This window comes from Daucus carota, chromosome 2 (genome assembly GCF_001625215.2).
Source record: "Daucus carota subsp. sativus chromosome 2, DH1 v3.0, whole genome shotgun sequence".
In the NCBI taxonomy this organism is placed as follows: Eukaryota; Viridiplantae; Streptophyta; class Magnoliopsida; order Apiales; family Apiaceae; genus Daucus; species Daucus carota.
In genome coordinates, this window is record NC_030382.2 from 50,076,965 (window position 1) to 50,099,871 (window position 22,907).

Here is a 22,907-nt window from a genome sequence, read left to right on the forward strand (position 1 = left end):
TACTTTTCACTTTCACTCTATTTTTTATTTTAAATAAGAAGTCACTTTTTTTAAGTTTAGCCAAACGGCCCCTAATCTGGTTGGTTGTAGCCAGCTGGCTTAGACTTGAGTTCATTGTTGTGCAGTTCTCTGACTACGTACATACGGATATTTGCATCTGGTCTGTGCAGGGTAATCTGATTGGAAGTGTTTGTTAGTTTAATTCTATGCATCTGCATCTTGGCCTGTTTAACCTCCTCCATGCGGACTGAGTTTTACTGATTGGGAAGATGTCAAAACTCCCCTGCTCAATGGCTCGATCCATAAGAGCAAGTCCAGACTCCAGATGCTAAATATCTTTGCTACTATATATTCTTAATTATTAATACGGCATCCAAAAATGTTTTCTCGTTGGTTGTCGTTTTAATTTAGCAGCTCTAGAGGTACCAATTCTAAAGTGACGACAATGAAATCAAGATATCAGTAAATCTGCGAGGCTTCTTAGGGCATCTTCAATGTTGGTACTTTTTAAGAGGCGTCAATTTTGACATATAATTCAAAATATTATTTTTCATATTCACATTTTTCCAAATTATGTTTAGCATCTTCTTTTCAAATACACTCCAATGGTTAACACTCCAAGATGCCAATTTTATATTTTATATATTATTGAGATAACAAATGAATATTTTATATATTATTTAACCACAAATGAAGGGTCACCCTACTTTATGGGTTGCCAACTTTTGGCACCTCAAAATGACACCCATGCCAGCTCACTTTACATCCCAATAGCACCCAAACATCTCCAATGGAATGCTATGCCAAATGCCACATAACATTCACACCCCTCTTGGAATCTCTCATTAGAGATGCTCTTGTGGCTAATTTTTCTGAATGAAAAGAAATAAATACTTTTGTAGGTGTGTTGTCACATTTTCCCACCTCTTTTTCATTTATTTACAATCTCCACGTATTTTACTGCTGTTATAAAATTTAATTCCATAATTTTTTAAAATTAATTTTTATCAATTTTTCTAAATAATTTATCACAATATATTTTTATATAAATTTTAAAATACATGTCTGAATCTTCAAAGCTTAACAAACGGGTGGAAGCGAGACAATAATTGTTCACAGTGTTTTACCCGTCTTTAAACCATCCCCAATTTTAAGTTTATAAAAAATTGATCGCACATAAAAATAAAATCACTCTAAAAATATAAATAAAAATCGAGTAAAAATCTACTCCCTCATTCTTCAAACAGTAAAAACAGCTCTTCCGGGATTCCTACTTGAGCATATTCCACTCTTCCGTTTTTAAATCGAGAGAGAGAGGCGGAGACTGACAGAATGGAGAAATCGGTGGCTTCCGATCTGGTAGACTTTTTGAACGCTTCCCCCACTGCTTTTCACGCTGTTGGTATATACATCTCTCTCCCTCTCTCTCGATATATATATATTCTTGGTGTTTTTGATTTATTTAGATACTTTTTTTTTATTTAAAAATTTATTGTTTTTGGACAGAGGAGGCAAAAAGGCAATTGAAGAATGGTGGGTATGAACAGATTTCTGAGAAGGAAGATTGGAATTTACAAACCGGGAAGAAATACTTTTTCACCAGGAATTATTCCACTATCTTGGCTTTTGCTATTGGCAAAAAGTAATTTCTTGATCTTTTAAATCTATTGCTTAATATTGTCTTTCTTGATTTACCCTTCATTCGTATTGTTCGTATGTACATAAAGATAGTGTTTTTTTAATAGCAGTTACTCGAAAATATGACATTGTTGCATAATACACTGTACTATCATGTGGAGTGTGGATACAATATTTCAAGTGACTGATGTTTGTTTTAGATTTGTTCATTGCGGTTTTTTGGTTATGTTCTGAGATTATGGTTGGTTTAATCCTGTTTAGATATGTTGCTGGAAATGGATGCCATATAATTGGTGCTCATACTGACAGTCCATGTTTGAAACTAAAGCCTATTTCTAAGGTGATTTTTCCGTCTTATAGTGATTTGAATTTCTTGCATTAGATTGTGTGGTTATATTTATGTGAGGATTTGGTGAGGGTAACTGAACTATTGTTGGGAACATTGGATGGATTTAGGTGGCAAAAGGTGGTTACTTGCAAGTTGGTGTGCAAACATATGGAGGTGGTCTGTGGCATACTTGGTTTGACCGAGACCTGACTGTTGCCGGAAGGATGATTATTAAACAAGTGAAAGATGACTCTGTATCGTACACCCATCGACTTGTTAAAATCGAGGAGCCTATTATGCGAATCCCAACCTTGGCAATTCACCTAGACAGGTACTCCTGTACTGGAAGAATGATTTACTGGATTTTTGTATATATTGTGGAAACAGTTGGTGCTGAAGTGGATTTTTTTTGTTGGACAGGGATGTTAATGAAGGATTTAAGGTGAACAAACACAGCCATCTTGTTCCTGTCTTGGCGACATCAATTAAGGTAGCTTTTCTTCTTTTCTTGGGTACTGAATCTATATATCATCAGTTGATGACTTCAAAAAAACAAACATATTATCAGTTGATTTTATTTGTCAAAAGATCATCTATAAAATTTTAATCAAATCAGTAATTTGAACTACACTGTTGATTTTTAATGTGATAATAATGTTAGCAGCTCTAAAGTACTTGTTCAATAAGAACACGGTAATATACTTTAGGCTTGCCTGGCTCAGAATGATAATTTGGAAAGAGTATATCTTTAAACTCGGTCAGAAAATTAGCGAAAAGGAAAAGTAAAAACCTGGTCCAAAACACCATGCAAGAGAAAGTGCAATTCTACAGCATCTTAAACAATCAGCCTGCACATATAAGTACGATGTATATAGAAAGATTAAAGATTAGTTTGTCCACTTGTTAAATGTTTGAAAAGCAGTACACATTATTTCATTAGCTTAGATATCTTCTTGATTAGCTAGTACTCCTATACTTTAGTTTTGTACTTCCATGAGGTCACTACTTTTAGTGACTAGTGTACTACTACAAAGTGTTACCACCCTCGTTATAATAATAATTTTTACTCACCAACTGTTACCAGATTTTGCTGAACTACGAGAATTTTTATCATGGTTTAGGTAAATGTAGCACGTCTTATTGGTTAATACACGACAGATCTCTTCAACTGCGACAAAAACATATTTCTGATATGATAATATTTTTCCAGGCAGAGCTCAATAAACCAGTTACCGAGAAAAGTGCCGTAGGTGGACTTCCTACTGACGGGAAAAACTCTCCTGAAAAACATCATTCGCTGCTTCTAGAAGTAAGTGCTCTGATGTTCCGTGTCTCCTTCTGGGTGCACCTATATACAAACACCCTCTACGTCGCTAAATGCTAATTCACTTACATACATGTATATTCTGGGTTTCTCTAATTTGATTATTTTTTTCCCTACCTGCTGCCATATTGTCTAGCTTCTTGCGACTCAAGCTAGCTGCAAGCCAGATGAGATATGTGATTTTGAATTGCAAGCATGTGATACTCAACCAAGTATAATAGCCGGTGCCATGAAAGAATTTATATTCTCAGGAAGACTTGACAACCTGTGCATGTCATTTTGCTCTTTAAAGGTATTACATGTTTTACTAAAAATATTGTGTCCCCCCTTGTTTTGTTACAAGTGCAAGCAAGTGGAGCAAAGTTGAGATTGCATGTGCTTATGAGCTGCATTCTGCTAACTTGTAGTATACTTTATTAGTTTTGATTGTGTGATGTCTGTTATATTTGATTTCGCTTATTCCTTATGCTCTACTTCTTGGATTTTATGCTATTTCATGGTAATTTCTGTGTTGGTCGTGTATACCTGAGTCCTGAGTTTGCAATTTCAATTAAAATCTACTTTAGTGGCAATATTGTTAATCTATTATGTTGGCCTGTTCTGTTGTAAGAGTGACCCAAGGCCAGAGGCTAGTGTTGCTAGGGGCGCGAATATGTATGCTGTTTAAGGTTGGCACATTAAACAACACTGCCTAGGGTTATTGTTGACGACTTGTCGTAGTAACTATTTAGGACATCTGCTTTAGACAAGAACCTCATAAAGAAAAAAAATTCGCTTTCTGTCAAGTTACACAAGCAGCACTCTAATTACTTCATAACGTCAAACTCTACCGATTGTTGACATTTTGGTTCTGCTAAATAGGAGTGTCTTCATCATTATGGTTATAATCTGTTAACTAATGAAACTACACAATGTTTTTTCAGGATTTGGCTAAATATAATTCGGTCAATGTATCTAAAGGTGCCTTCAGAGAAGTTCCTTTATTTACTTAAATACCCACACTTCTAACTAGAATTATGCTTATCTACGAAATTAGATATGAAACAGGATGGGTTGTTTTGAACCCCTTATCATTTAGAGGAAGTTGGATTGACAATTTTGATCCACCAGACATATACGAACTAGTAATCTTTTTCAGTGAAGCAATCGGTCAGTTTTTATCGTACAAGCAATACAACTCCCAATTCATAGATGCTGTATTTTAGTTTTCAACAGGAGAGTTTATTTCATAAACCCCAAAAGTTAATTCATGGAATGACACTTGTTCAATATGGATGGAAAAGATAATATGAAACCCTGCAGTTTGAAATGTTGCTAGCAAATGTTATGAAAGAGAAATTATCAAAATTAACGAAGATCAACAACGACAATTATAATAAGGCTATACAAGCAAACGAGGTAGGCGGTCAACAAATTGTGATGCAAGTCCTCGTTGAATAGACAGTTTTTTTTTGTTTTGTTTTTTTGCTGCTCTGTTTAAAATTTTATTCAATTCTCTGTAGGGGAGCATGTGCAAGAAATATTATAATCCATGCAATCCAGTGTGTTGTATGCCTTGTTGTTCTTAGAATTTTGGTATCTTATTCCAGTCAGTGCTAAAATTCTTTTTCAGTTGTCCAGTAATGCCCTCGCGCACTTTTGAGTTAAACTTGCTAAAAGTAAAAATAGCAATTGTGCATCTGTTAGCTAAATATGTTGGTATAGCAATCACTTCCTTATATATGTGCAGTTTTTATCATCACTTGTACACGTGTGAAAGAATAAGTTTATGGTAAAATAAGTGATGCCTTTTTTTTTTGTGACTTCTTTTAGGCATTGATAGACGCGTCTTCCGAAAGTAGTCTTGAAAATGAGACTGGTGTAAGGATTGTTGCACTGTTTGACCACGAGGAAGTTGGATCAAATTCAGCCCAAGGAGCTGGATCTCCTGTTATGTTGGACGCTCTTTCCCGAATTACAAGTTCCTTTAGTTCTGATTCTAAGGTAGCAAATATTTTTCAATATAATTAAATTAACTCATATTATTACTTAGTATACATTTCTATATTTTAAGAGCGCCATGGAACAAATATATTCAGAAATTAGCTTCTAAAATTTGTTTGGCACATAAGTGATATATTATGTTGTTGTGTCCTTGAACAGAACTCCCTCTGTCCCAAATTAATAGTCCATTTGACTTGCTGTACGTATTTTAAGGTGCAAAAAAAAAGGATAGCTACACTAAATATGTTTTGAATAAAAAATTAATTCTGAATTTTTATTCAAAAAAATCAAAAAATAATGTAGAGCTATAATTTTTTATGCACATTAAAATACTTGTAAAAAGTCAAAGTTACTACTAATTTGTGACGGAGGAGTATATAACCTTCCTGTTGTACTCTGTGATAGTGTGATGCACACAACTTCTCGATCTGGTTCAATTAGTGACTTTGTTGGAAGCAATTTATGAGGCTGCCTTCTTTCTAACAGCTATCCCATGCTTAATTACTTGGCAGCTACTGAAGAAAGCTATACAGAGGAGTTTTATAGTCTCCGCAGACATGGCACATGCATTGCATCCAAATTACATGGTACATAATCCTGTACTCTATTTCCCAGTTCGCAGCAGTGTTCTATCTTATTCTATGCATCATTAACATACCGCCTTCCTCAGGAAAAACATGAAGAAAATCATCAGCCCAAAATGCATAGTGGGCTTGTGATTAAACACAATGCAAATCAACGTTATGCAACCAATGCTGTCACTTCTTTCATATTCAGGGAAATAGCACAGAAGCACAACCTTCCTATTCAGGTTAGTATGTCAAAAAAGTTTGATAAGTGATTGAAAATCTCCAAAAGCGTGAAGTAAACAATGGAATTGTGTGTTTGTTTTACCTATAAGGATGCGTGAATATAATTTGGTAATATTCACCTGCATTATTTCCGAATATTGCTTGCAAAAATAAAGAAAATGGTTTTCCTGATGCAGGATTTTGTGGTTCGCAATGACATGCCATGTGGTTCGACTATTGGTCCCATTCTGGCAAGTGGTGTGGGAATTCGTACCGTCGATGTTGGAGGTCCCCAACTATCTATGCATAGTATAAGAGAGATGTGTGCAGTGGATGATGTGAAGCATTCTTATGAACATTTCAAGGCTTACTTTCAAGAATTCTCGGCTATTGATGCTAAGATTACGGTGGATAATTAAGCTGACCAACCAACTAGGATGAATTGTGTTTTCCAAGTCAAAACTGAAGCCTTGATGTGCAAACTTTTAAAGGCTTTTAAAGTCATTACTGTTGTAATGGTGATTGGAACGACGGAATTAGCAGAATGAATAATAGTTTTGGCTTGCTTGGTGTCAAGTCAAAAGTCAAAACCATGAACCTGAATGTCTATGGAAATGGTTTATTTTCAGTTTCAGCAGTTTATCCAATTCTGTAGGATATTACGACTCAAACAATCAACTTGAAAGTGTAAAGCTGGATCATCTCAAATCTACTGGCTTTTGCGTACATAGCTCACTGAAGGCTAGATTCAAAAGCATAACAATCATCAAGAACCCTAATTATATATTTGAATTTTTTTTTGGATATAATTACTGTTGCAACGGCTTGGAGTAATCAGTGTTGCTAAGATTAATTAAAAAAGTTTAATTGAAATTTAATCAAATTAATCGGGGAAAACATAAATTTAAGATTTAGATTAATAAGGGATTAATTGGAATGATCTAGAAAATATTTAATAGGTTGATTAATATTAGAACAGAGAGTTGGGCTCTTTGGAGTATGTTTTGTTTAGAGTATTTGGAGACTAATTGTAAGACCATTAGATTAAAATGAAATTGGACGGCAGATGTGATAGACAGGTGGCATCCTTTTTTTTTAAAAACCGCTGGATAATCATGTAGAGATACGGAACCGTAGATACCGTATGTCTCCCAAATCAAACCACCGGATAAAACGGCGTGCAATTGACAGGTAACTGTCAATTGTTCTCCTAATTTCACTCGAGCAAATCAAATCAAATATTTCAGATAACGAAAACCGCCGAGAGAAGTGATTGCAGGACAGCAGCGAAAGAGTATATATAAGCGTCTGCCAACCATAGCGAAACAACAGGATGAGTTCAGGTTAGTCTCGTGCGACTTCTGCTGGGATCTAGTAAGAAAGCTTGTCTAGCGAGTATTTTCATCTTCTTGTTGTGTGTTTTCGCTTAAATCGTAATGCATGCTTTTTTTTGTGAACAATACTAGACCGATCAATATTTGGGTGAAGATAGTCCTGTTCGAGATAACTATAGTGTAAAACGTTTCATGGGTAATGTCTTAATAGTTGTTTTGCATGTGATTCTCCCTGTTAACGTTGGTAAAAGTGATTTTGGTATATATGTTTTTGTAATTTGTGCTGCAAAAAATGTCATTGGTGTTGTCTAGTTTCCTGTTTGTGGTTTGTTAGTGGGCTTCAAATAACGCGAAAGTTTTTTTTTTTTTTTTGTGTAAATTCGACCTGAATTTAGTCAAAATCTGTATTCGATTTGTATTTTTGTTAAACGTGTTTAGTGACTTTAGCTGTGGGTTTTTGATATAGTTGCATTTTGGATGAGCCTTTCATTGTCTGCTAATTGCTACTGGTGAGATGACTATTGTGTATTAAAGTTTTTGAGATTAAGAGTTGCAAAGGCCCAGAACCTTATCAGTATCACAACTTAATTTGTTTACCATCTAAACACTTCATCCAATCATTACCCTTGTATGCCTTTTAAATTTACGGTTTGTACACTAAGAAGCCAGCCTTCTCATTGTTCTCAGTGCTTGATGAACAATGTATAACAATATGGATTACTTGTCTAGTAATGAACAGAGGGATTATTTTTGTATAGCATGTGGGTAGCGAAGAGCTAGGCGATTAAAAACTTTCCAAAATGTTAAGTTCTTAGTAAGGTATGATTGGACGTTGTCTTGGTTCTATTACTTTGTTCTGCCTTATTCTGTATAGCATTGTTGTTTTTTGTTGGTAAACATGTTTGGCATCTAATTTTTAAGAATTTTGGAAAGTGCTTTAACTGTAGACGACTTTTAGAATTCATTCTCTTCTGTCTGTATATAGTATATTCCTATACATTATAGTAATTGGTACATAGCATTAATTGAAAGAGAATTTTAATATAATATTACAGGACGAAGGAGGAGTGCACGACTCATTGAGAGTCCCTGGGTGTTCAACTGGCGCAAAAAGGCACCAATATATATAAATTTAGACTCAGATAGCGGTGGTTTAGTTGAGAAACAACGAAATTTGGACATGAGATCAGAACGGGGATTGGGGGAAGTGAGCAATGCCTTGGAATTTTCAGACGACGATGATGACTTTGTCACTCCGGCTGAGCATTTTGGTAAGTCAAAGCCTGCTAGTGTGCAGATTGATGGGAAGAAAAAGATGTCTGATAAGGCTGCGGACATGCTGGCTGAAGAGATTAAAAAAAATACAAAAAAAAGAAACCGAGGAACAGAGGTAATATTCATTGTGATGTATTTCTGTTAAGTACAAGACTGTTGAGATTTTTTTATATTACTGTACATAGAATCAAATATTGGTGTCCTCACATAAACGATTTGCATGTCAATTGTCGAACTAAACTTTCTTAATCGTTGCAGGATATGAAAGTCAGTAATATGGATGCACATCTGGTTGAGGGTAGTCGGAGGAGAACAATAAACAAGGCTTTAAACGGGAAAAGCACTGCTAGACCTGCTGGACGGCAGGTGACCAAACCTATGCAGGAGGGAAAACATGATAATGCTGGCAATGAGCCCAAAAAAAGTAAGGGGAGATCACACGAAGGTTATCTCCAGAAGAAATTTACGCCTGCCATCATCTCAGACTTGTTCGTGAAATTGTCGGAGCAGCAAGTTCAGTGGGTAAAGAAAACCGGATTTGGTGAATTGCTGAACTTCGAGAGCTCTCGTTATCCACATAAGCTGGGGTATAATTTAGCGCAAGCATTCGATGTTGGAAATTGTGCACTAGTTCTGAAATGTGGGACTATAGAAATCAATGATAAGGAAGTGAACAATGTTCTTGGATTACCAATGGGGAACTTGGTTCTTACAACAGACAGAACAGAGACAAATTCAACTGTTTGGGCTGGACAATTTAAAGAGAAGGCTGGATGTGAAATATCACCAACCATGTTGAGAGATAGTATGGTTTTATCCAAAGATGTAGATGTGATATTCAAGCTTAATTTCTTAGTCATGATCTATAACTTCTTTATTGAGGGACATCAGAACCGCTACCTAAATAGGGATGTGCTGAAATTGGAGTTGGATTTGGATGGTTGTGGACGGTATAACTGGTGTCGTTTGCTGATTGATAAGTTGAGGACGTCGCACACTTACTGGGCTGCTGAGAAGAAGAAGAGGAGTTTCACTGGATCGCTAACCTTTTTGACAGTAAGTTGTCTATTATGTAGACAGTGTACTTATTGGTGTACAATTCTATATAAACATCAAGAAGAGAGGAATACAACAGGATCGTCGACTATGGCTTAGACTTATATACAATATCTAAATAAAACACACACCTGGGTGTTCTTCTCGATCAAGCATTTGCAAATCCACCGAAATAGAATATCTTCAGGGGATGAGAGTTTACAACCCAGACAACGATAAACAGCATAACAAGATGAAGAACAGGGGAACAATTTGTGGGTATATATCTTAGGCTTAAGTTCTGTCTTAATTGAGGTGAGACTAGCGCTAAATTGGCCATCCGGGAATATCTCAACTGCTGTAACTGATGGCGATTTTGAAGGATATAAGGTGTATATGTGTATTATACGGGGAGGTTAGCCTATACGGACAGAAAGATGCAGTTTTGCAGAATTTATTTTAATTAAAAATCAAGTTAATAACAGCCGTTAGATTGTAATATGATTAAGGGTCTAGATGGTGGACTCCAAGGATGTGCAGTCTCCAGACTCTCCACAGAACTTAAGCCTTAGAACAGATATTAATCTCTGGTAAATTAATTGAATCCTGCTGACTTCAGAACAATGGATAATAAATTTGAACTTTTTGACAAATTTTATTTAATTTGGATTAAGCCCACCAATTAAATGGGCTTCCAAAAATTGGCGGGCGAGCATACCAAAAGAGGGCAGCTTGCTCGCGCTAGAAATTGTGTTCGTACTGTTAAGTGTCGGCATGACACGACGTCCCTATACGGTCATTGACGTGTCACCTCTCACCCTGACAGGACGGGGTCATAAAAATTAACAGGCACCTTGGCTATTTATATGATTTTCTCTCCATCCGCCTTTTCTTCTTTCTATGTGGGACTCAACACAAGACATCACCTTCACGATACTTTCTTCGTTTTTTCAATCTTCTTCTCCCAATAAACTAAATTTTTGTTAGTAGTTCTTATTGAATCTTCTTCACTCCATAAAGATATTGAATACAAGGGATATTCTTTTTCCCACTATAACTTTGAAAATGAACGATTAAATATCCTTCAAAAGTAAATAATCCCAAATTTCTGTCAAAAAAAAAAATTTAAAAAAATCCCAAATTAAATGACCTAATTAGCTTTCGATACAAATTTAATGATCTAGTCAACTTATCAGCACTGCAGTGACCACATAATTTCGCACTTTGATACGCATATTCCATATCAACTGACTCATCTAATTTGACACAGAAACGGTAATTAACTACAAGTTCCTGCAGCTAAAGTAGCCTCGAAGATATAAAAAACAATACAAGGTGCTGAAGTCCACCACTTCATCAGGAAGGACTAACCAATATGTCTGTCAATACATCAGCTGCTACTGGGCTAAAGAACTCTTTTGTACTACAAGTAATATAACATCCGGAATTAAGACATTAAATTTCCAAGTCCTGAAACAAATTATTAGCAAAACTCAGCCTCAGAATGATTACAATCTGGTGGAGATTGAGATCACGGGTATATAGTTTAACTAGTGAGTATAACGTAATATCTGGAAGCATTTGTTCCCTTTGTATTCTTCTAGTAGCAACACCGAGGCAGCATCAAATTAGTTTCTTAGCAACACCACAAGGGCACAAAAAGCAACAATGAACAAACTGTAAAATTAATAGCGTCTGTACTGCAAAAGGGTGAAAAACAGTGAACTTTAACAAGCGACAGACTGTTTCGTCTATACGTATATATTAGATAGAACTCATCTAACCATCTGCAGGATTTCATAATTGTGTTTAATAGAAGCAACATAGTTGTCTAAGCTGAGAAGTTAGAGGTGAAGAGGACCAAAAAAATCTGGAATTTCATTGTTCAACTCAAGTTTATTTAAAATGGCTCGGGCCTAAGAAAGTGCCTTTTGAATCTCAGCTGTCACAGCTTCCGGTGGTTTCTCAGCATGAAGGTTCGCAACGACATGCTTCTTGTTATAGTAATCAATAACCTGTACATAAAAAATGAATACAGGTAAGCGTGTTAGATACTAACATAAGAAAAGAAAACGAGTTTATCTATAATGCTGACATTATAAATTAGAATTCATAATACAGGGATCCGCCTAGTGCCTACTTAAGTACAAATACCAGGAACACCTTGCTTCCTAATTTGTTTTAAATATTTGCCACAATAACTTAATAGAACATACTGCCCATGCTACAAGCCTACAACTAAACATGATATTTATCATGATCTGTTAATATTTGCATAACAAATTAAACAGAATTGAAAAAAATGAGGATAATATTGGCAAATATAAACTGAAGATACACTTACATAAATAGAAAACCAACGTTAATAAGAAAAGAGAATATTATCAAGTGAAATTACTGCAGGAGGACTATATGCTAAACAAAAGCTCGCACAAATATATACATAAGAAAGCAGTCAAAACAAAAAAATTGAGATAATGATAAGCATACAGGTTCAGTCTGTCTATGAAATGCATCCAGCCTCGACTTAAGAACGGCTGCAGTATCATCCTTGCGTTGAATCAAAGATTCTCCAGTGACCTTCAGAATGTAGGAGAGAAAGGAGATGAACAATAGGACAAAGGAAAAAAGAAAAACAATTGAAAAGGTAGGACAATATGACAAAGGAAAAAAGAAAAACAATTGAAAAGGTAGGACGTGAATGTATCAGCATATAGTTAAGAATAATTTCCATGCAAGAGGTGCACAAAGCCTGGACCAAAATAATAGTTGCCAAAAATAATTATAATGATTATAATATGCATAATATCGTCACCGCTTCTCTTATTACTCCCTCCGTCCCAGTCATTTGTATACAAATGGCTGGGACACGGAGACCAATAAACTGTGTAATAAATGAGTAAAGTAGATGAAAAGTGGGTATAGTGGTGGGACCCATTTATATTTAATAATAAATTTGAGATAGTGGAGGAAATTAGTGGGTGTAATAGTGTTTATATTATTATAGAATGGAGATAGTGGAAGAAAGTAGTTGGTATAATGATTTTTTATATTATGAAAGTTTACTACTTTTGGAATGTATACAATTGATGGGACGTCCCAAAAAGGAAACTGTATACAATTCATTAGGACGGAGGGAGTAACAAGAACCTTCATATTGTTTTGAAATGAAGTACATAATTGTGGGCCCACATGAAGGAGTAACACTCTTACAATGCTGGCAATGCATTTGCGGTTTGGTTTGCGGTTTTAGGAAAAAACCGCACCGCGCGCACCGCGATCACCCCTAATGAACATCAACTTTTCAAGGTTATAAAAACTTGATCAAATTGTACCTGTTTGCTACTCATTAATTTGCAACAATTGCAGCGTTCAGCGTTCAATCCAGATGAATGTTACGGGCAGTATTAAACCAAGGCAATGTTACGGACTTGGGGCAAGCTTTTATAAATCCTCACTTGTTATCGAGTTTGCAGATAAAATGAACCATACCCAAGAAAATAAATTAGATAATCTTATCACAAATATCATTTCAACAGTTCCTAAGATCTTATTCAGTTAACACTTTCACTTGAAATCTGAGAAAAAGCAAAAGGGTATAACAAACTTTCAAAGTTTCATGTGTCAAAACATTGATTAAATATTAAGTATGACACGAAAAGAAAATCACCAAATCTCCGGGTAATCCAAGCTCCCTCCGCCGACAAACATTCAATAGTAATATAAACTAGCATAATTACTATTCACCAAATTGTCAAGACTTTCAAAGTTTAGTTTCTACAATTTCAAAGCACACCTTACAGTGCAATTTCGATTATAACCAATTAGCGAACACCTTAAATACAATGTTAATAACGATTGAGGGATATACCTTCAAACAGATATAATCGTAAAAAAATATACTATAATGCAGCAAATACAAACGCATTAAATAAACCTCCACAGCCCTCGTAAAAATATAGTAGCATTCATCTCTATCTCTAATTTACTGATACTAACAAATACTCTAAAAACATAAAATCAACTGAGTTCCCATGCATAAAAGACTCGGATCTGAACACCAAAACACACATACCAACATACAAAGAGTCCAAGTGAAAATCAAACCGTGAAATCAGAAAACTCATACAAACACACACATTACATAAATGTATATATGAAGAGAGATAGAGATGGTGGGGTTAGTACCAACAAGAATGAGGCGCTTGTCAGGTTTGGCAGCGCACCAGAAGCGACGAAGAGTCTCAATCAAGAGATTTTCAGTAGCCACGTCTTCCAAGTTCACTGCCATCTCTCTCTCTCGACAGGGGCTGCTGTGCGTATGCTATACGGAGAGGACGGTCGAATTGTGGGTTTAGTTTCTCTTACAACTTCGTACTTTCAAACGCTTTGGAACACACAAAACCCCACGCTGACTACGACCGCCTCACTATTCTTATTTTACCGAATTGCGCCGAATGTGTGTTTTTTTCCTTTATCAAATGCGATTTAGATTTTTAAAATTTATCCCGGCTCTATATGAAGTTAGAGTTTTGAAGTGTTTCAAAAATTTAGGCTGGTATTAGAGTTTGCTAGTTAGAGCATCTCCAACCATCTAATGCTCTTGGCTAAAAGATGAGTCGGCATACTTAAAATAAAAAGATTTAGCCAACAGCTCCAAAAACTCAACTCCAACCATGATGAGCTGTTGTCTATAAATTTAGCCAACCTCTTGTGGATGGCTAAATTTGTCGAACCTCTACAGGTCTGTAAGAAAATCTGTAGGAAGATTGTACATCATTTATTACCATATTGAACTGATATATTCTATTTTAACAATTTAAAATATTAATAACATACTATTTTTAAATTATAACCAACCAATATAGCCAGTACCATTGTAGCAAAATGTCTTACAGGTTCAGCAAATTTTACATAATGTCTTACAGGTCCAATTTAGCCAACGATTATAGCCAACACCGTTGGAGATGCTCTTAGTAGATTAAAATAGAGTTTTGGATCTAAAAAATTGATTTAGAAAAAGTTATTATGAGGAGTTTTTGAGTTGGTGTTTTCGGTTTGTGTTGGAAAAAATTAACCAATCAGCTATTTATCAAACACGAGAAATTGCTAATTCAATCTGTTAATCAAAATATTTACTTCAATCAACTAGTTAAAATATCTAAATCAATTAGCTAACCGCTAATTTTCAAATATGACAGATACATTTCACATTTAATGAATAATTTAAAAAATATGTTAAATACCGGATAAATATGATATTTCTAAGGAGGTTAAATAAAATAATATAGATTAATCATGTAAAACTGAATGAACCAAACATTATATATTTTGATTTACTTTCGTTCACTGATTTGATTCTACCGATTCCCGCTTTTTAGTTCCGTAGCTTAATAGTAGGTGTGAAAATAAGAACTAGATAATCATATTTATATTTGGTTGGTGAAAATAGCATAACTTAGACATAGTTTATACATGTTCGAATGCGATGTGGGTAGAGTATACCTTGTCCTTTAAGCGTTGATGAATACTTAAGAATCTACTGTCAATGTGATAATTTACTGTTCCTCGCCAAAGAATTGAACACCCTTGACCAAAAAGAACAGTTCATTTAACAAGAAGATGAATGTAATCCTGGATTTGGGGTTGCCAGTATCTACCTTTATGAGGACACCAACACAACTTCACTTGACCCTTAATATAATCCAAAAAAATTAGATAATTATTCATCCCTGGCGATTGGCGAATAATGAAATCATAGTTTTCTGTCTGCAGTCGAGCAATGGTCTGTTTCATCTTGTATAAATAGTCGGAACATGGATTTTGACAGCAAACAATGACTAGTTGCACAGCTTCTTCTTTTTTGGGCACATTGTTACATTCAGCCTCCAACCTACTAAGTACTAAGTAAAGCTAACTTAATGTCATTGACTGGTGCACAGGGCGTATGTGCCTCTAGAGACCGAGAGAACATACCACATATGCACAAGGTACTGAAGTATTTTATTGGGCGGTATGTCTGACTAGAACATAAGTATGAAACTCTTTATTTAATTTCAACTTCTTTTAATAAGTTTGAATTTACGCGATTGACTTGATATGCTTGAGTTTCAGCATCTCCGTCTTCCATAAATATTTCCGTAGAATTAAATCTTCATAGAGAATTCATATTCAATGTTACAGCAAAGAGAATTGCTGATGAGTATGCAACTCCAGGTACAATACTGTGAAAACACTTATTTCTCATTTACTTGTCAGTATCCGGCAGAAAAACAAAACTATGCAACTCCAGGTACAATATTGTGAAAACACTTATTTCTCATTTACTTGTCCAGTATCCGGCAGAAAAACAAAACTATGCAACTCCAGGTACAATACTGTGAAAACACTTATTTCTCATTTACTTGTCCAGTATCCGGCAGAAAAACAAAACCAAAAAAAAAAATATTTGGTCTGTCAGACAACTGCTTGACCACCCCAGCTAGGAAACCAAGCTGAGAACGATCCTCTACTGCTCTTAATGGTGCAACACCAGAAAGAGCTGTTAATCACGCTCTGGTCAAGCAGTCCTAGTTCATCCACCAGACTTGGTAACCTGCCTCCTTAGAAATCAAGGACACAGAGGTACGATCCTATAGAACTGATCCTGTTCAAGTAAGGTCGTGGCAAATACAGGTATTCAACCTCTTTAAGAAGAAGCTAGTTTAGGCATTCTATCGCGATGTGGTAGATTTTGATTAAACTTCCAGCTATGGTCCCCAACATAACTAAATGTGCAATTTTCCAAAAAGTGTCTTCACCAATAAAATATGAAATGTCTGAGAACATAGGTTGGTAGATTGGATAATATTATATAATAAGTGTTTCCAAAACCAAATTAACATTTTAAAGTGCCTGCACCAGTGCATATACTTTTAAAAGAAATTTGTAACATTTCTAGCTGGCAAGGCTTGGGCTTTTTGTTCAGCTTTATAACTGGAAGGTCATTGCATTCCCTGGGGGTTGTTTTTTACTGAACAAATGACTTCAAAAAAAGAAGAAGGAAACTATACTTTGAATTGGTGGAGATATTCTGGTAGAATACCCCTGCAAAAACTGTTGTTTAACCTCAGATGAAGACAAATTACTATATCCACCTGCCGCATTCTCGTATGGTCGCTTCGGGGGGGATGGAGAATATTAGATTAAGCATAAAAATAATCTAAGCATTCTCAGAGCAACAAAAACCTGGTTGCTTTACTAGATCAACTTGTAAATAGTGGTTATATTTGTTGTGATGATGGTATTCTATCATTCAGTTACATTTGTAAACTAATCAGATTGGATTCTTCACTAGGTTGTCAGGGCATATCAGTTCTTTCCACATGATGGCACCCTGGACAGCACGGAGCATTCTTGGCATCTTTTCAATAAAAGGCTGATCTTCAGAACTCTTCTGCATCTTTGTTAGCAAGAGACTACATGACTGGAAAAGATATCACTCGGTAATCTCTTCATGACAACTAAATTCAATAGCATTTTACAGGAATAACAATTTTCACGTTAGGAGGGGGAGCATAATTCATAATCATCAATATATATATATAAAGGAGGATGCGGGCGTCTCTAGAATTGTTTGATTCAGTCTTCTGATTTTTCTTAAATTTCGGAGAGAAAATATAAGTATAATTCAGAAAATCAGGTTCAAGAATTCTAGAGGTAATAGGACTCTTTTCTTATTAAATTCTAAAGATAATACTCTACAATCTAGAAAAAAGTTCTAAACGTAATACAAATCAGGTTCCATTTAATTTTTCCTAATTTTTTGTTTGTAAATTAATATACAAATTATTAAAGAAGTACAGTTCTTATTATAAGTAATCCACTAAATAGATCATCGTACATGTTACAAAAACTCATGTACCTTAATGCTACCGCAATTTTAATAGAGGATGCAGGGCGGTGACGTGATGTCTCTAGAATTGATTGATTCGGTCTTATAATTTTTTTAAATTTTGGATAAAAAATAGAATTATAATCTAAAAATCATGTTCAAGTATTGTATAGATAAAAACATTGCAAAGATAATACAATTCTTTTAACTATTTAAGAATCATAAAAAAGTAGAATTATATTTATTCAAAATAACAATTATTGAACAAATATAATTAAAAAATACAATTCTTATTTTCAAAAGTTATAAAATTTATAATCTTATTTTATTAATTATTTTTATTTTATTATTGCTATTTATTAGTTAAATTTTTTTATGGTTCTAATTTATTGGTATTAGTTTTTTTAATGATTATTATCTTTACAATCCCTTATTTCTACTCGAAATTTAAGAAAATTATAAGACTAAATCGAAAATAAAAATTGTACGTATTACTTTCCAAGTATTAAATATAAATTGTATTTTATCTATGATTATTAATTTAAATAAATATAATTCTATTCATTTTAGGATTCTTAAATAAGAAAAGAATTGTATTACCTTTAGAAATAAAAAAAAGAATTGTATTATCTTTTGGAATCTTTGAACTTGATTTTTTAAATTATAATTATATTTTCAATCCAAAATTTAAGAAATTATAAGAAAAAAAAATTATTATTCGAAATTCAATAAAATTATAAGACTGAATCGAACTTGAGACCGGTCATAAGTCCATGCATACTATTTGAATGAGGTTGCGAAAATCTCAAAGATGTTTTCATGATAAAGATGCTATCTTCTTAGTCACGATGGAACGACGTGAGTTTAGTGCTAACATGTTTAGACAATTTAAGATTCTGGAAGATGCTGGTTTTTATTTCATGTTCTTGAACCACAAATTGTTTTGTTCTAATATAAAAATAACTGACGGTACACTGTATTCTTTCATTTGGTTTCTTCGTCAAACTACTAGGCTGTGTTTTGCTGTATAATTCTCCGATGCATTTCCTCGATTCAATTGTTATAAATTGTAAAGAATTTATTAAAATACTGCGTATGCTCTTTTGTGACAAATATTTAAAGACTAGTTTTATAGGGCTTTACCCTGTGTTAGAGGGAGCCCTTCCAGAAATTCTCGATGGCACAAGGCAGAACCAAGGCCAAGGAGGGGGTTTGGAAATAGTTTTCAACCAGCAATTGACGCGCCTCGGTTAGTACCTCACTAGCTGCGTCATTGCCCCAAGCGCAAAGATACATTCTTCAAAGACCTTGTTCCTCTTTTAAGCTGATGTTTTTCACACGTTTCGTGCAACAACGCGATGTGGTACATATGACTGGCTCTTATTTATTACAAAAATAGAAATAGAAAAAGATTGCAATTAGTTGCAGATTTGTAAACTCAACAACCTAACGAAGACGTCAATCATAAAGGACGAGTTGACAATGTTCTTTTTTATTGCATGAAAAAATCTTGACAAGGTATAGTTACATTATTCAGCCTCTCTTGGTGGGTAGAGAGGTCGGTGTCTCTTGAACAGGTTTTTAATAGAATAAGAGGCATTCTTAATGAATTCTTTTGTATGACCAAGTGTTCATTTGTTTTAGACAGTAGTTGATATCACACTTAGGCCTTAGTCAGTTGAAACACAACTATTTTAGTTTCACGAATAAATCTAATGATTCAAACACTTAGGCCTTAGTCAGTTGAAACACAACTATTTTAGTTTCACGAATAAATCTAATGATTCAAACACACTTCAAAAAAGAAAACTATAAAATTTATATTCATATTGTACATTTGATATTGTCACGACAAAATTCCACAGAACTTTTTTTTTTTTTCTGCTTTTGCTACATCTCGAAATTATCTTGGGATGAAATTGCTACAAAGATAAGCAGAATAAAAGAACAATTCCTCGTAGAAGAATTCATCTGCAATGCTTTTGTCGTTAAATTATTTTTCCGTTTCAGAGGTGTCCAGTTCCTGGCCTAATTCCTTATAATTGTTTTTTGTTTGCTATTCTTTTTTGGTATCATATATTGATACAAGTAACCAAGTTATCTCATGAGAACCCATTAGTTTGATTCATATTTCATGTTCGATTTATATACATAGGCAATTATCAAAATTGTACAGTCATCATGATGTAATCTTCTAAAAGTTTTGCGGAGAAACAAACACAACCACAAGGCACAAACAAATAACGTAAAATTGCTCGTTTTGGTGGGGTGAGCCAGGCCAAACTATAGTGCAAATGTGCTTTGTTGACCCTCAGCCTTTTTAACTACACATATGGTCTAACATCAAGTATCACTTCACAACATAAAAGCTTATGCAACCCAGGAGAACATAATATTAAGAACTAGATTTGGTGGGGTGAGCCAGGCCAAAGTTGTAGTGCAACGCTTAGGCGACTCATGAAGCCCCCATTAGCAAGCTATTGTGACAGGACTTTCCCCTCAAAAAATAAATTTAATATCGTGTGAGCCAATGGCCCACATATCAGATATTAAACTGATAAGAACAGATACTACACTTGATCTTAGCCAAAAGGCCGAGAAAGGTATGCCAGGACTTGTTGTGTGCTTGTGGTTATAAACCTCAGCCTTTGCACTTCTAACTTAAGTCTCTCGATGTGGTATAAATTAGTGTATCTAAAATCTAAAAAATACAAATAAAGTCTTTTCTAGTTTTGAAAACAAGTGGGTACAGTCACAAACTCTATAATTCATTATCTAGTTGATATTCTGTTTACGGATATTTCTTCAGACTATAATTGTGGGGACTGCGCGAACGCAAGTCCCCCTGTCACAAATTATGATGTAGGCTCCACCACTTGGGTAGACCTTAGGCGAGCACCCCTCCTGAGTGCAATGGAGGTCACTAACCTAGGCCATGAGCCTTCTCGATCGCCCATTGACCCCATCCAGGTAAGTATGTTGCAAGGCTGGCAGCATCTCCATCTTAATACCCCAGGACAAGTATTTGTCACACTTTCACATCGTTGTGGGACGTTTCTCACAATCGCCAAAGCCAAGCGCATCTTATAATTATTTCCTTTGTTTTGTTTGGAATTTTATGCCATCTGATTTTGCTATTGTAATTATGTTTTCGCATGTTTCCTTGTACTTTTAATAATTCACTTAGTATCCTTACAAACAAAAAATAATAATAATTCACTTATACATGCTACCTTTTTATTAATATAACATTACATTCAATCACATAGCAACGGGTGCTTTTCTTTATTTTTAAGATTTTAATTTTAATTTATAGTGTAATATGTACAAATACAATTAGCAAAAAAACATACAAAAATAACACACGACATTCTTTAATAAAAGACGAGAGAATAATCAGCTTTGTGCTCACCACATAGCTACTTGATTTTCTTTTAGAATAAACGGTTACTTCATGAATGCATGTGTATCATAAGATATATCTAAACATTTCAACGTACCTTCAAACTATATTTGTCATATTTTAAATGTAAGAAACCATATTAGTATATTCTATCATATTTTAAATGCATGGTTTTCATTTTAGAATAAATGGTTCCGCTTGAGATTCAATACATCCGTCTACTATAATATCTCGTAAATTAACTCCTAAAATAGATCATAGCTAAAGAAAAGAAATATACTAGGAATGGTTACACTCAAATTCATTGTAATTGCAAGAAACTAATTAATATTCACTGTATAAAGTAAATTAGAGTCTGTCAGACTCCTGCAAAACCACCTACGGTCCAAAAATCAGGTTAAAAACGATCCTCTATAACATGATGATATCCAGCTCTAAAGGTTGAGGTTTCTTTTTCTTGTTTGGTAGACTAAGACTAAAGAAAGATGAGTCCGCCGCGAGAAAACCTGCCAAAAAATAGGCCATAAAAAGGGTTAAAAGAAAAGATTATAGCATACAATATTAGGGTTTATTTTTATTGTCTGGTAGATTAAGGGGCCGTTTGGGTTAGCTTAAAAGAAATGACTTCTTGTTTAAATTAAAGAAGTGGAGTAGAAATGAGAAGTAAAAGAGTTAATAAAGTGTTTGGAAAAGAAATAGAAGCTCTGAGAGAGAAGCTAGCTAGCATTCTCAGCTTCTTAAAAGTGCTTCTACTTATTTACACAAACAGGTAAAAAAAAAGAAGCCAGAAATAGAAGCCACTTCTGCTGCACCAGGCCCTAAGACTAAAGAGCCAAAAAATGAGGACATAGAAAGTGTGAAAACAATTTGGTCCCGTTCGGCCGGCGCTGTTCTCTATATCATTTCATGACAATTTGGCCGATCACCATGCTGCTCTTCTTTATGTAGTATCAATTCTATCAGATGTCCCAGACGGACTAACACATAAATAGGAGCTCAGAATTTATTACACTATATTTCATTTAAGTTAAGCGATCTGGGATTTTGAACAATTCCTTAAAGAAGAATCCCCAATGCATCCCGTTCTATAAAATATCCTTTCACGAGGTACACCCTAACCAACATTCTAATAGAAAAATATTGCAATTAGATCAAAACGCTTTTTTAATTTCTAGCATTTGTCCAGGCTAAGTTCATATAATATCCAAGCATCATACATGAAAATAGACTAAATATGGTGGGTGAGCCAGGCCAAAGCACATTTAGGCGACTCGCGCAGCTCTCAATAGCAAGCTATTGTGACAAAACTCTCTCTCAAAAAATAAATCTAATATCATGTGGACCAATGACTCACATATCAGATATTAAAACTCGGTAATCTCTTCATGACAACTAAATTCAATAATGTTTTAGAGAAATAACAATTTTTACGTTAGATTCCGGGGGGGGGGAAGATGATTAATTATTACTTTAAAAAGTAGGCAAGTTCTTGAACCAAACCAAAAATTATTTTTTTTGCAATAGAGGGCATCTACTTCCTTCAAAAACACGTCCTGAATTTTACTTTTGTAGCATATAAACACAAGATTATAAGCACCATTATCTTTGACAAAATTTAAAGAATAGATAGGGAAAACTTGAACTAAATTGTTCGGGCCGAATAGATAGGGAAAACTTGAACTAGAATTGTTCAGGCCAGTCCAAAGGACCGACCCTCATTTAAAATTAGCCACCTATGCGACGAGCACAAAGTACTTTTGAAGTAAAAGAAAGAGAGGCGAACGAACAGTTCACTTTTTGCTCATCAAGCACAAAATATTCTTTAAGCAAAAGAAAGCAGCGAACGATAATTCGCAGAATAAAAGGCAGCGAACGATTATTCGCTTTGTGCGAATCATTGATAAGCAAAAACAGTTCTTTTAC

The 22,907-nt window shown here is 34.7% G+C and overlaps 1 protein-coding gene, 1 long non-coding RNA gene and 4 other non-coding genes across 6 annotated transcripts; 1 reads left to right on the forward strand and 5 right to left on the reverse strand.

Annotated features, from left to right (window-relative positions):
* Window positions 1-1,195: 1,195 nt before the first annotated feature.
* LOC108210119 (probable aspartyl aminopeptidase) lies at window positions 1,196-6,698 on the forward strand. Its single transcript, XM_017381387.2, has 11 exons — window positions 1,196-1,402; window positions 1,507-1,642; window positions 1,900-1,978; window positions 2,095-2,297; window positions 2,387-2,456; window positions 3,177-3,275; window positions 3,427-3,582; window positions 5,103-5,273; window positions 5,786-5,860; window positions 5,944-6,084; window positions 6,262-6,698. Exons 1-11 carry the CDS (start codon window positions 1,333-1,335, stop codon window positions 6,481-6,483), a joined length of 1,422 nt encoding a protein of 473 aa, XP_017236876.1. The 5' UTR covers window positions 1,196-1,332; the 3' UTR covers window positions 6,484-6,698.
* Window positions 6,699-11,483: 4,785 nt separating this feature from the next.
* On the reverse strand, window positions 11,484-12,336 carry LOC135150806 (uncharacterized). The gene is made up of 2 exons (XR_010289098.1): window positions 12,199-12,336; window positions 11,484-11,723 (listed from the first exon to the last, which is right to left on the reverse strand). It is a non-coding gene; the product is annotated as an uncharacterized LOC135150806 (long non-coding RNA).
* Window positions 12,337-16,158: 3,822 nt separating this feature from the next.
* On the reverse strand, window positions 16,159-16,372 carry LOC135151004 (small nucleolar RNA U3). The gene has a single exon (XR_010289457.1). It is a non-coding gene; the product is annotated as a small nucleolar RNA U3 (small nucleolar RNA).
* Window positions 16,373-18,716: 2,344 nt separating this feature from the next.
* On the reverse strand, window positions 18,717-18,873 carry LOC108208309 (U4 spliceosomal RNA). The gene has a single exon (XR_001804286.2). It is a non-coding gene; the product is annotated as a U4 spliceosomal RNA (small nuclear RNA).
* Window positions 18,874-19,992: 1,119 nt separating this feature from the next.
* Window positions 19,993-20,188, reverse strand: LOC135151019 (U2 spliceosomal RNA). Its single transcript, XR_010289470.1, has one exon. It is a non-coding gene; the product is annotated as a U2 spliceosomal RNA (small nuclear RNA).
* A 211-nt stretch (window positions 20,189-20,399) lies between these two features.
* LOC135151011 (U1 spliceosomal RNA) lies at window positions 20,400-20,559 on the reverse strand. Its single transcript, XR_010289462.1, has one exon. It is a non-coding gene; the product is annotated as a U1 spliceosomal RNA (small nuclear RNA).
* Window positions 20,560-22,907: the final 2,348 nt, after the last annotated feature.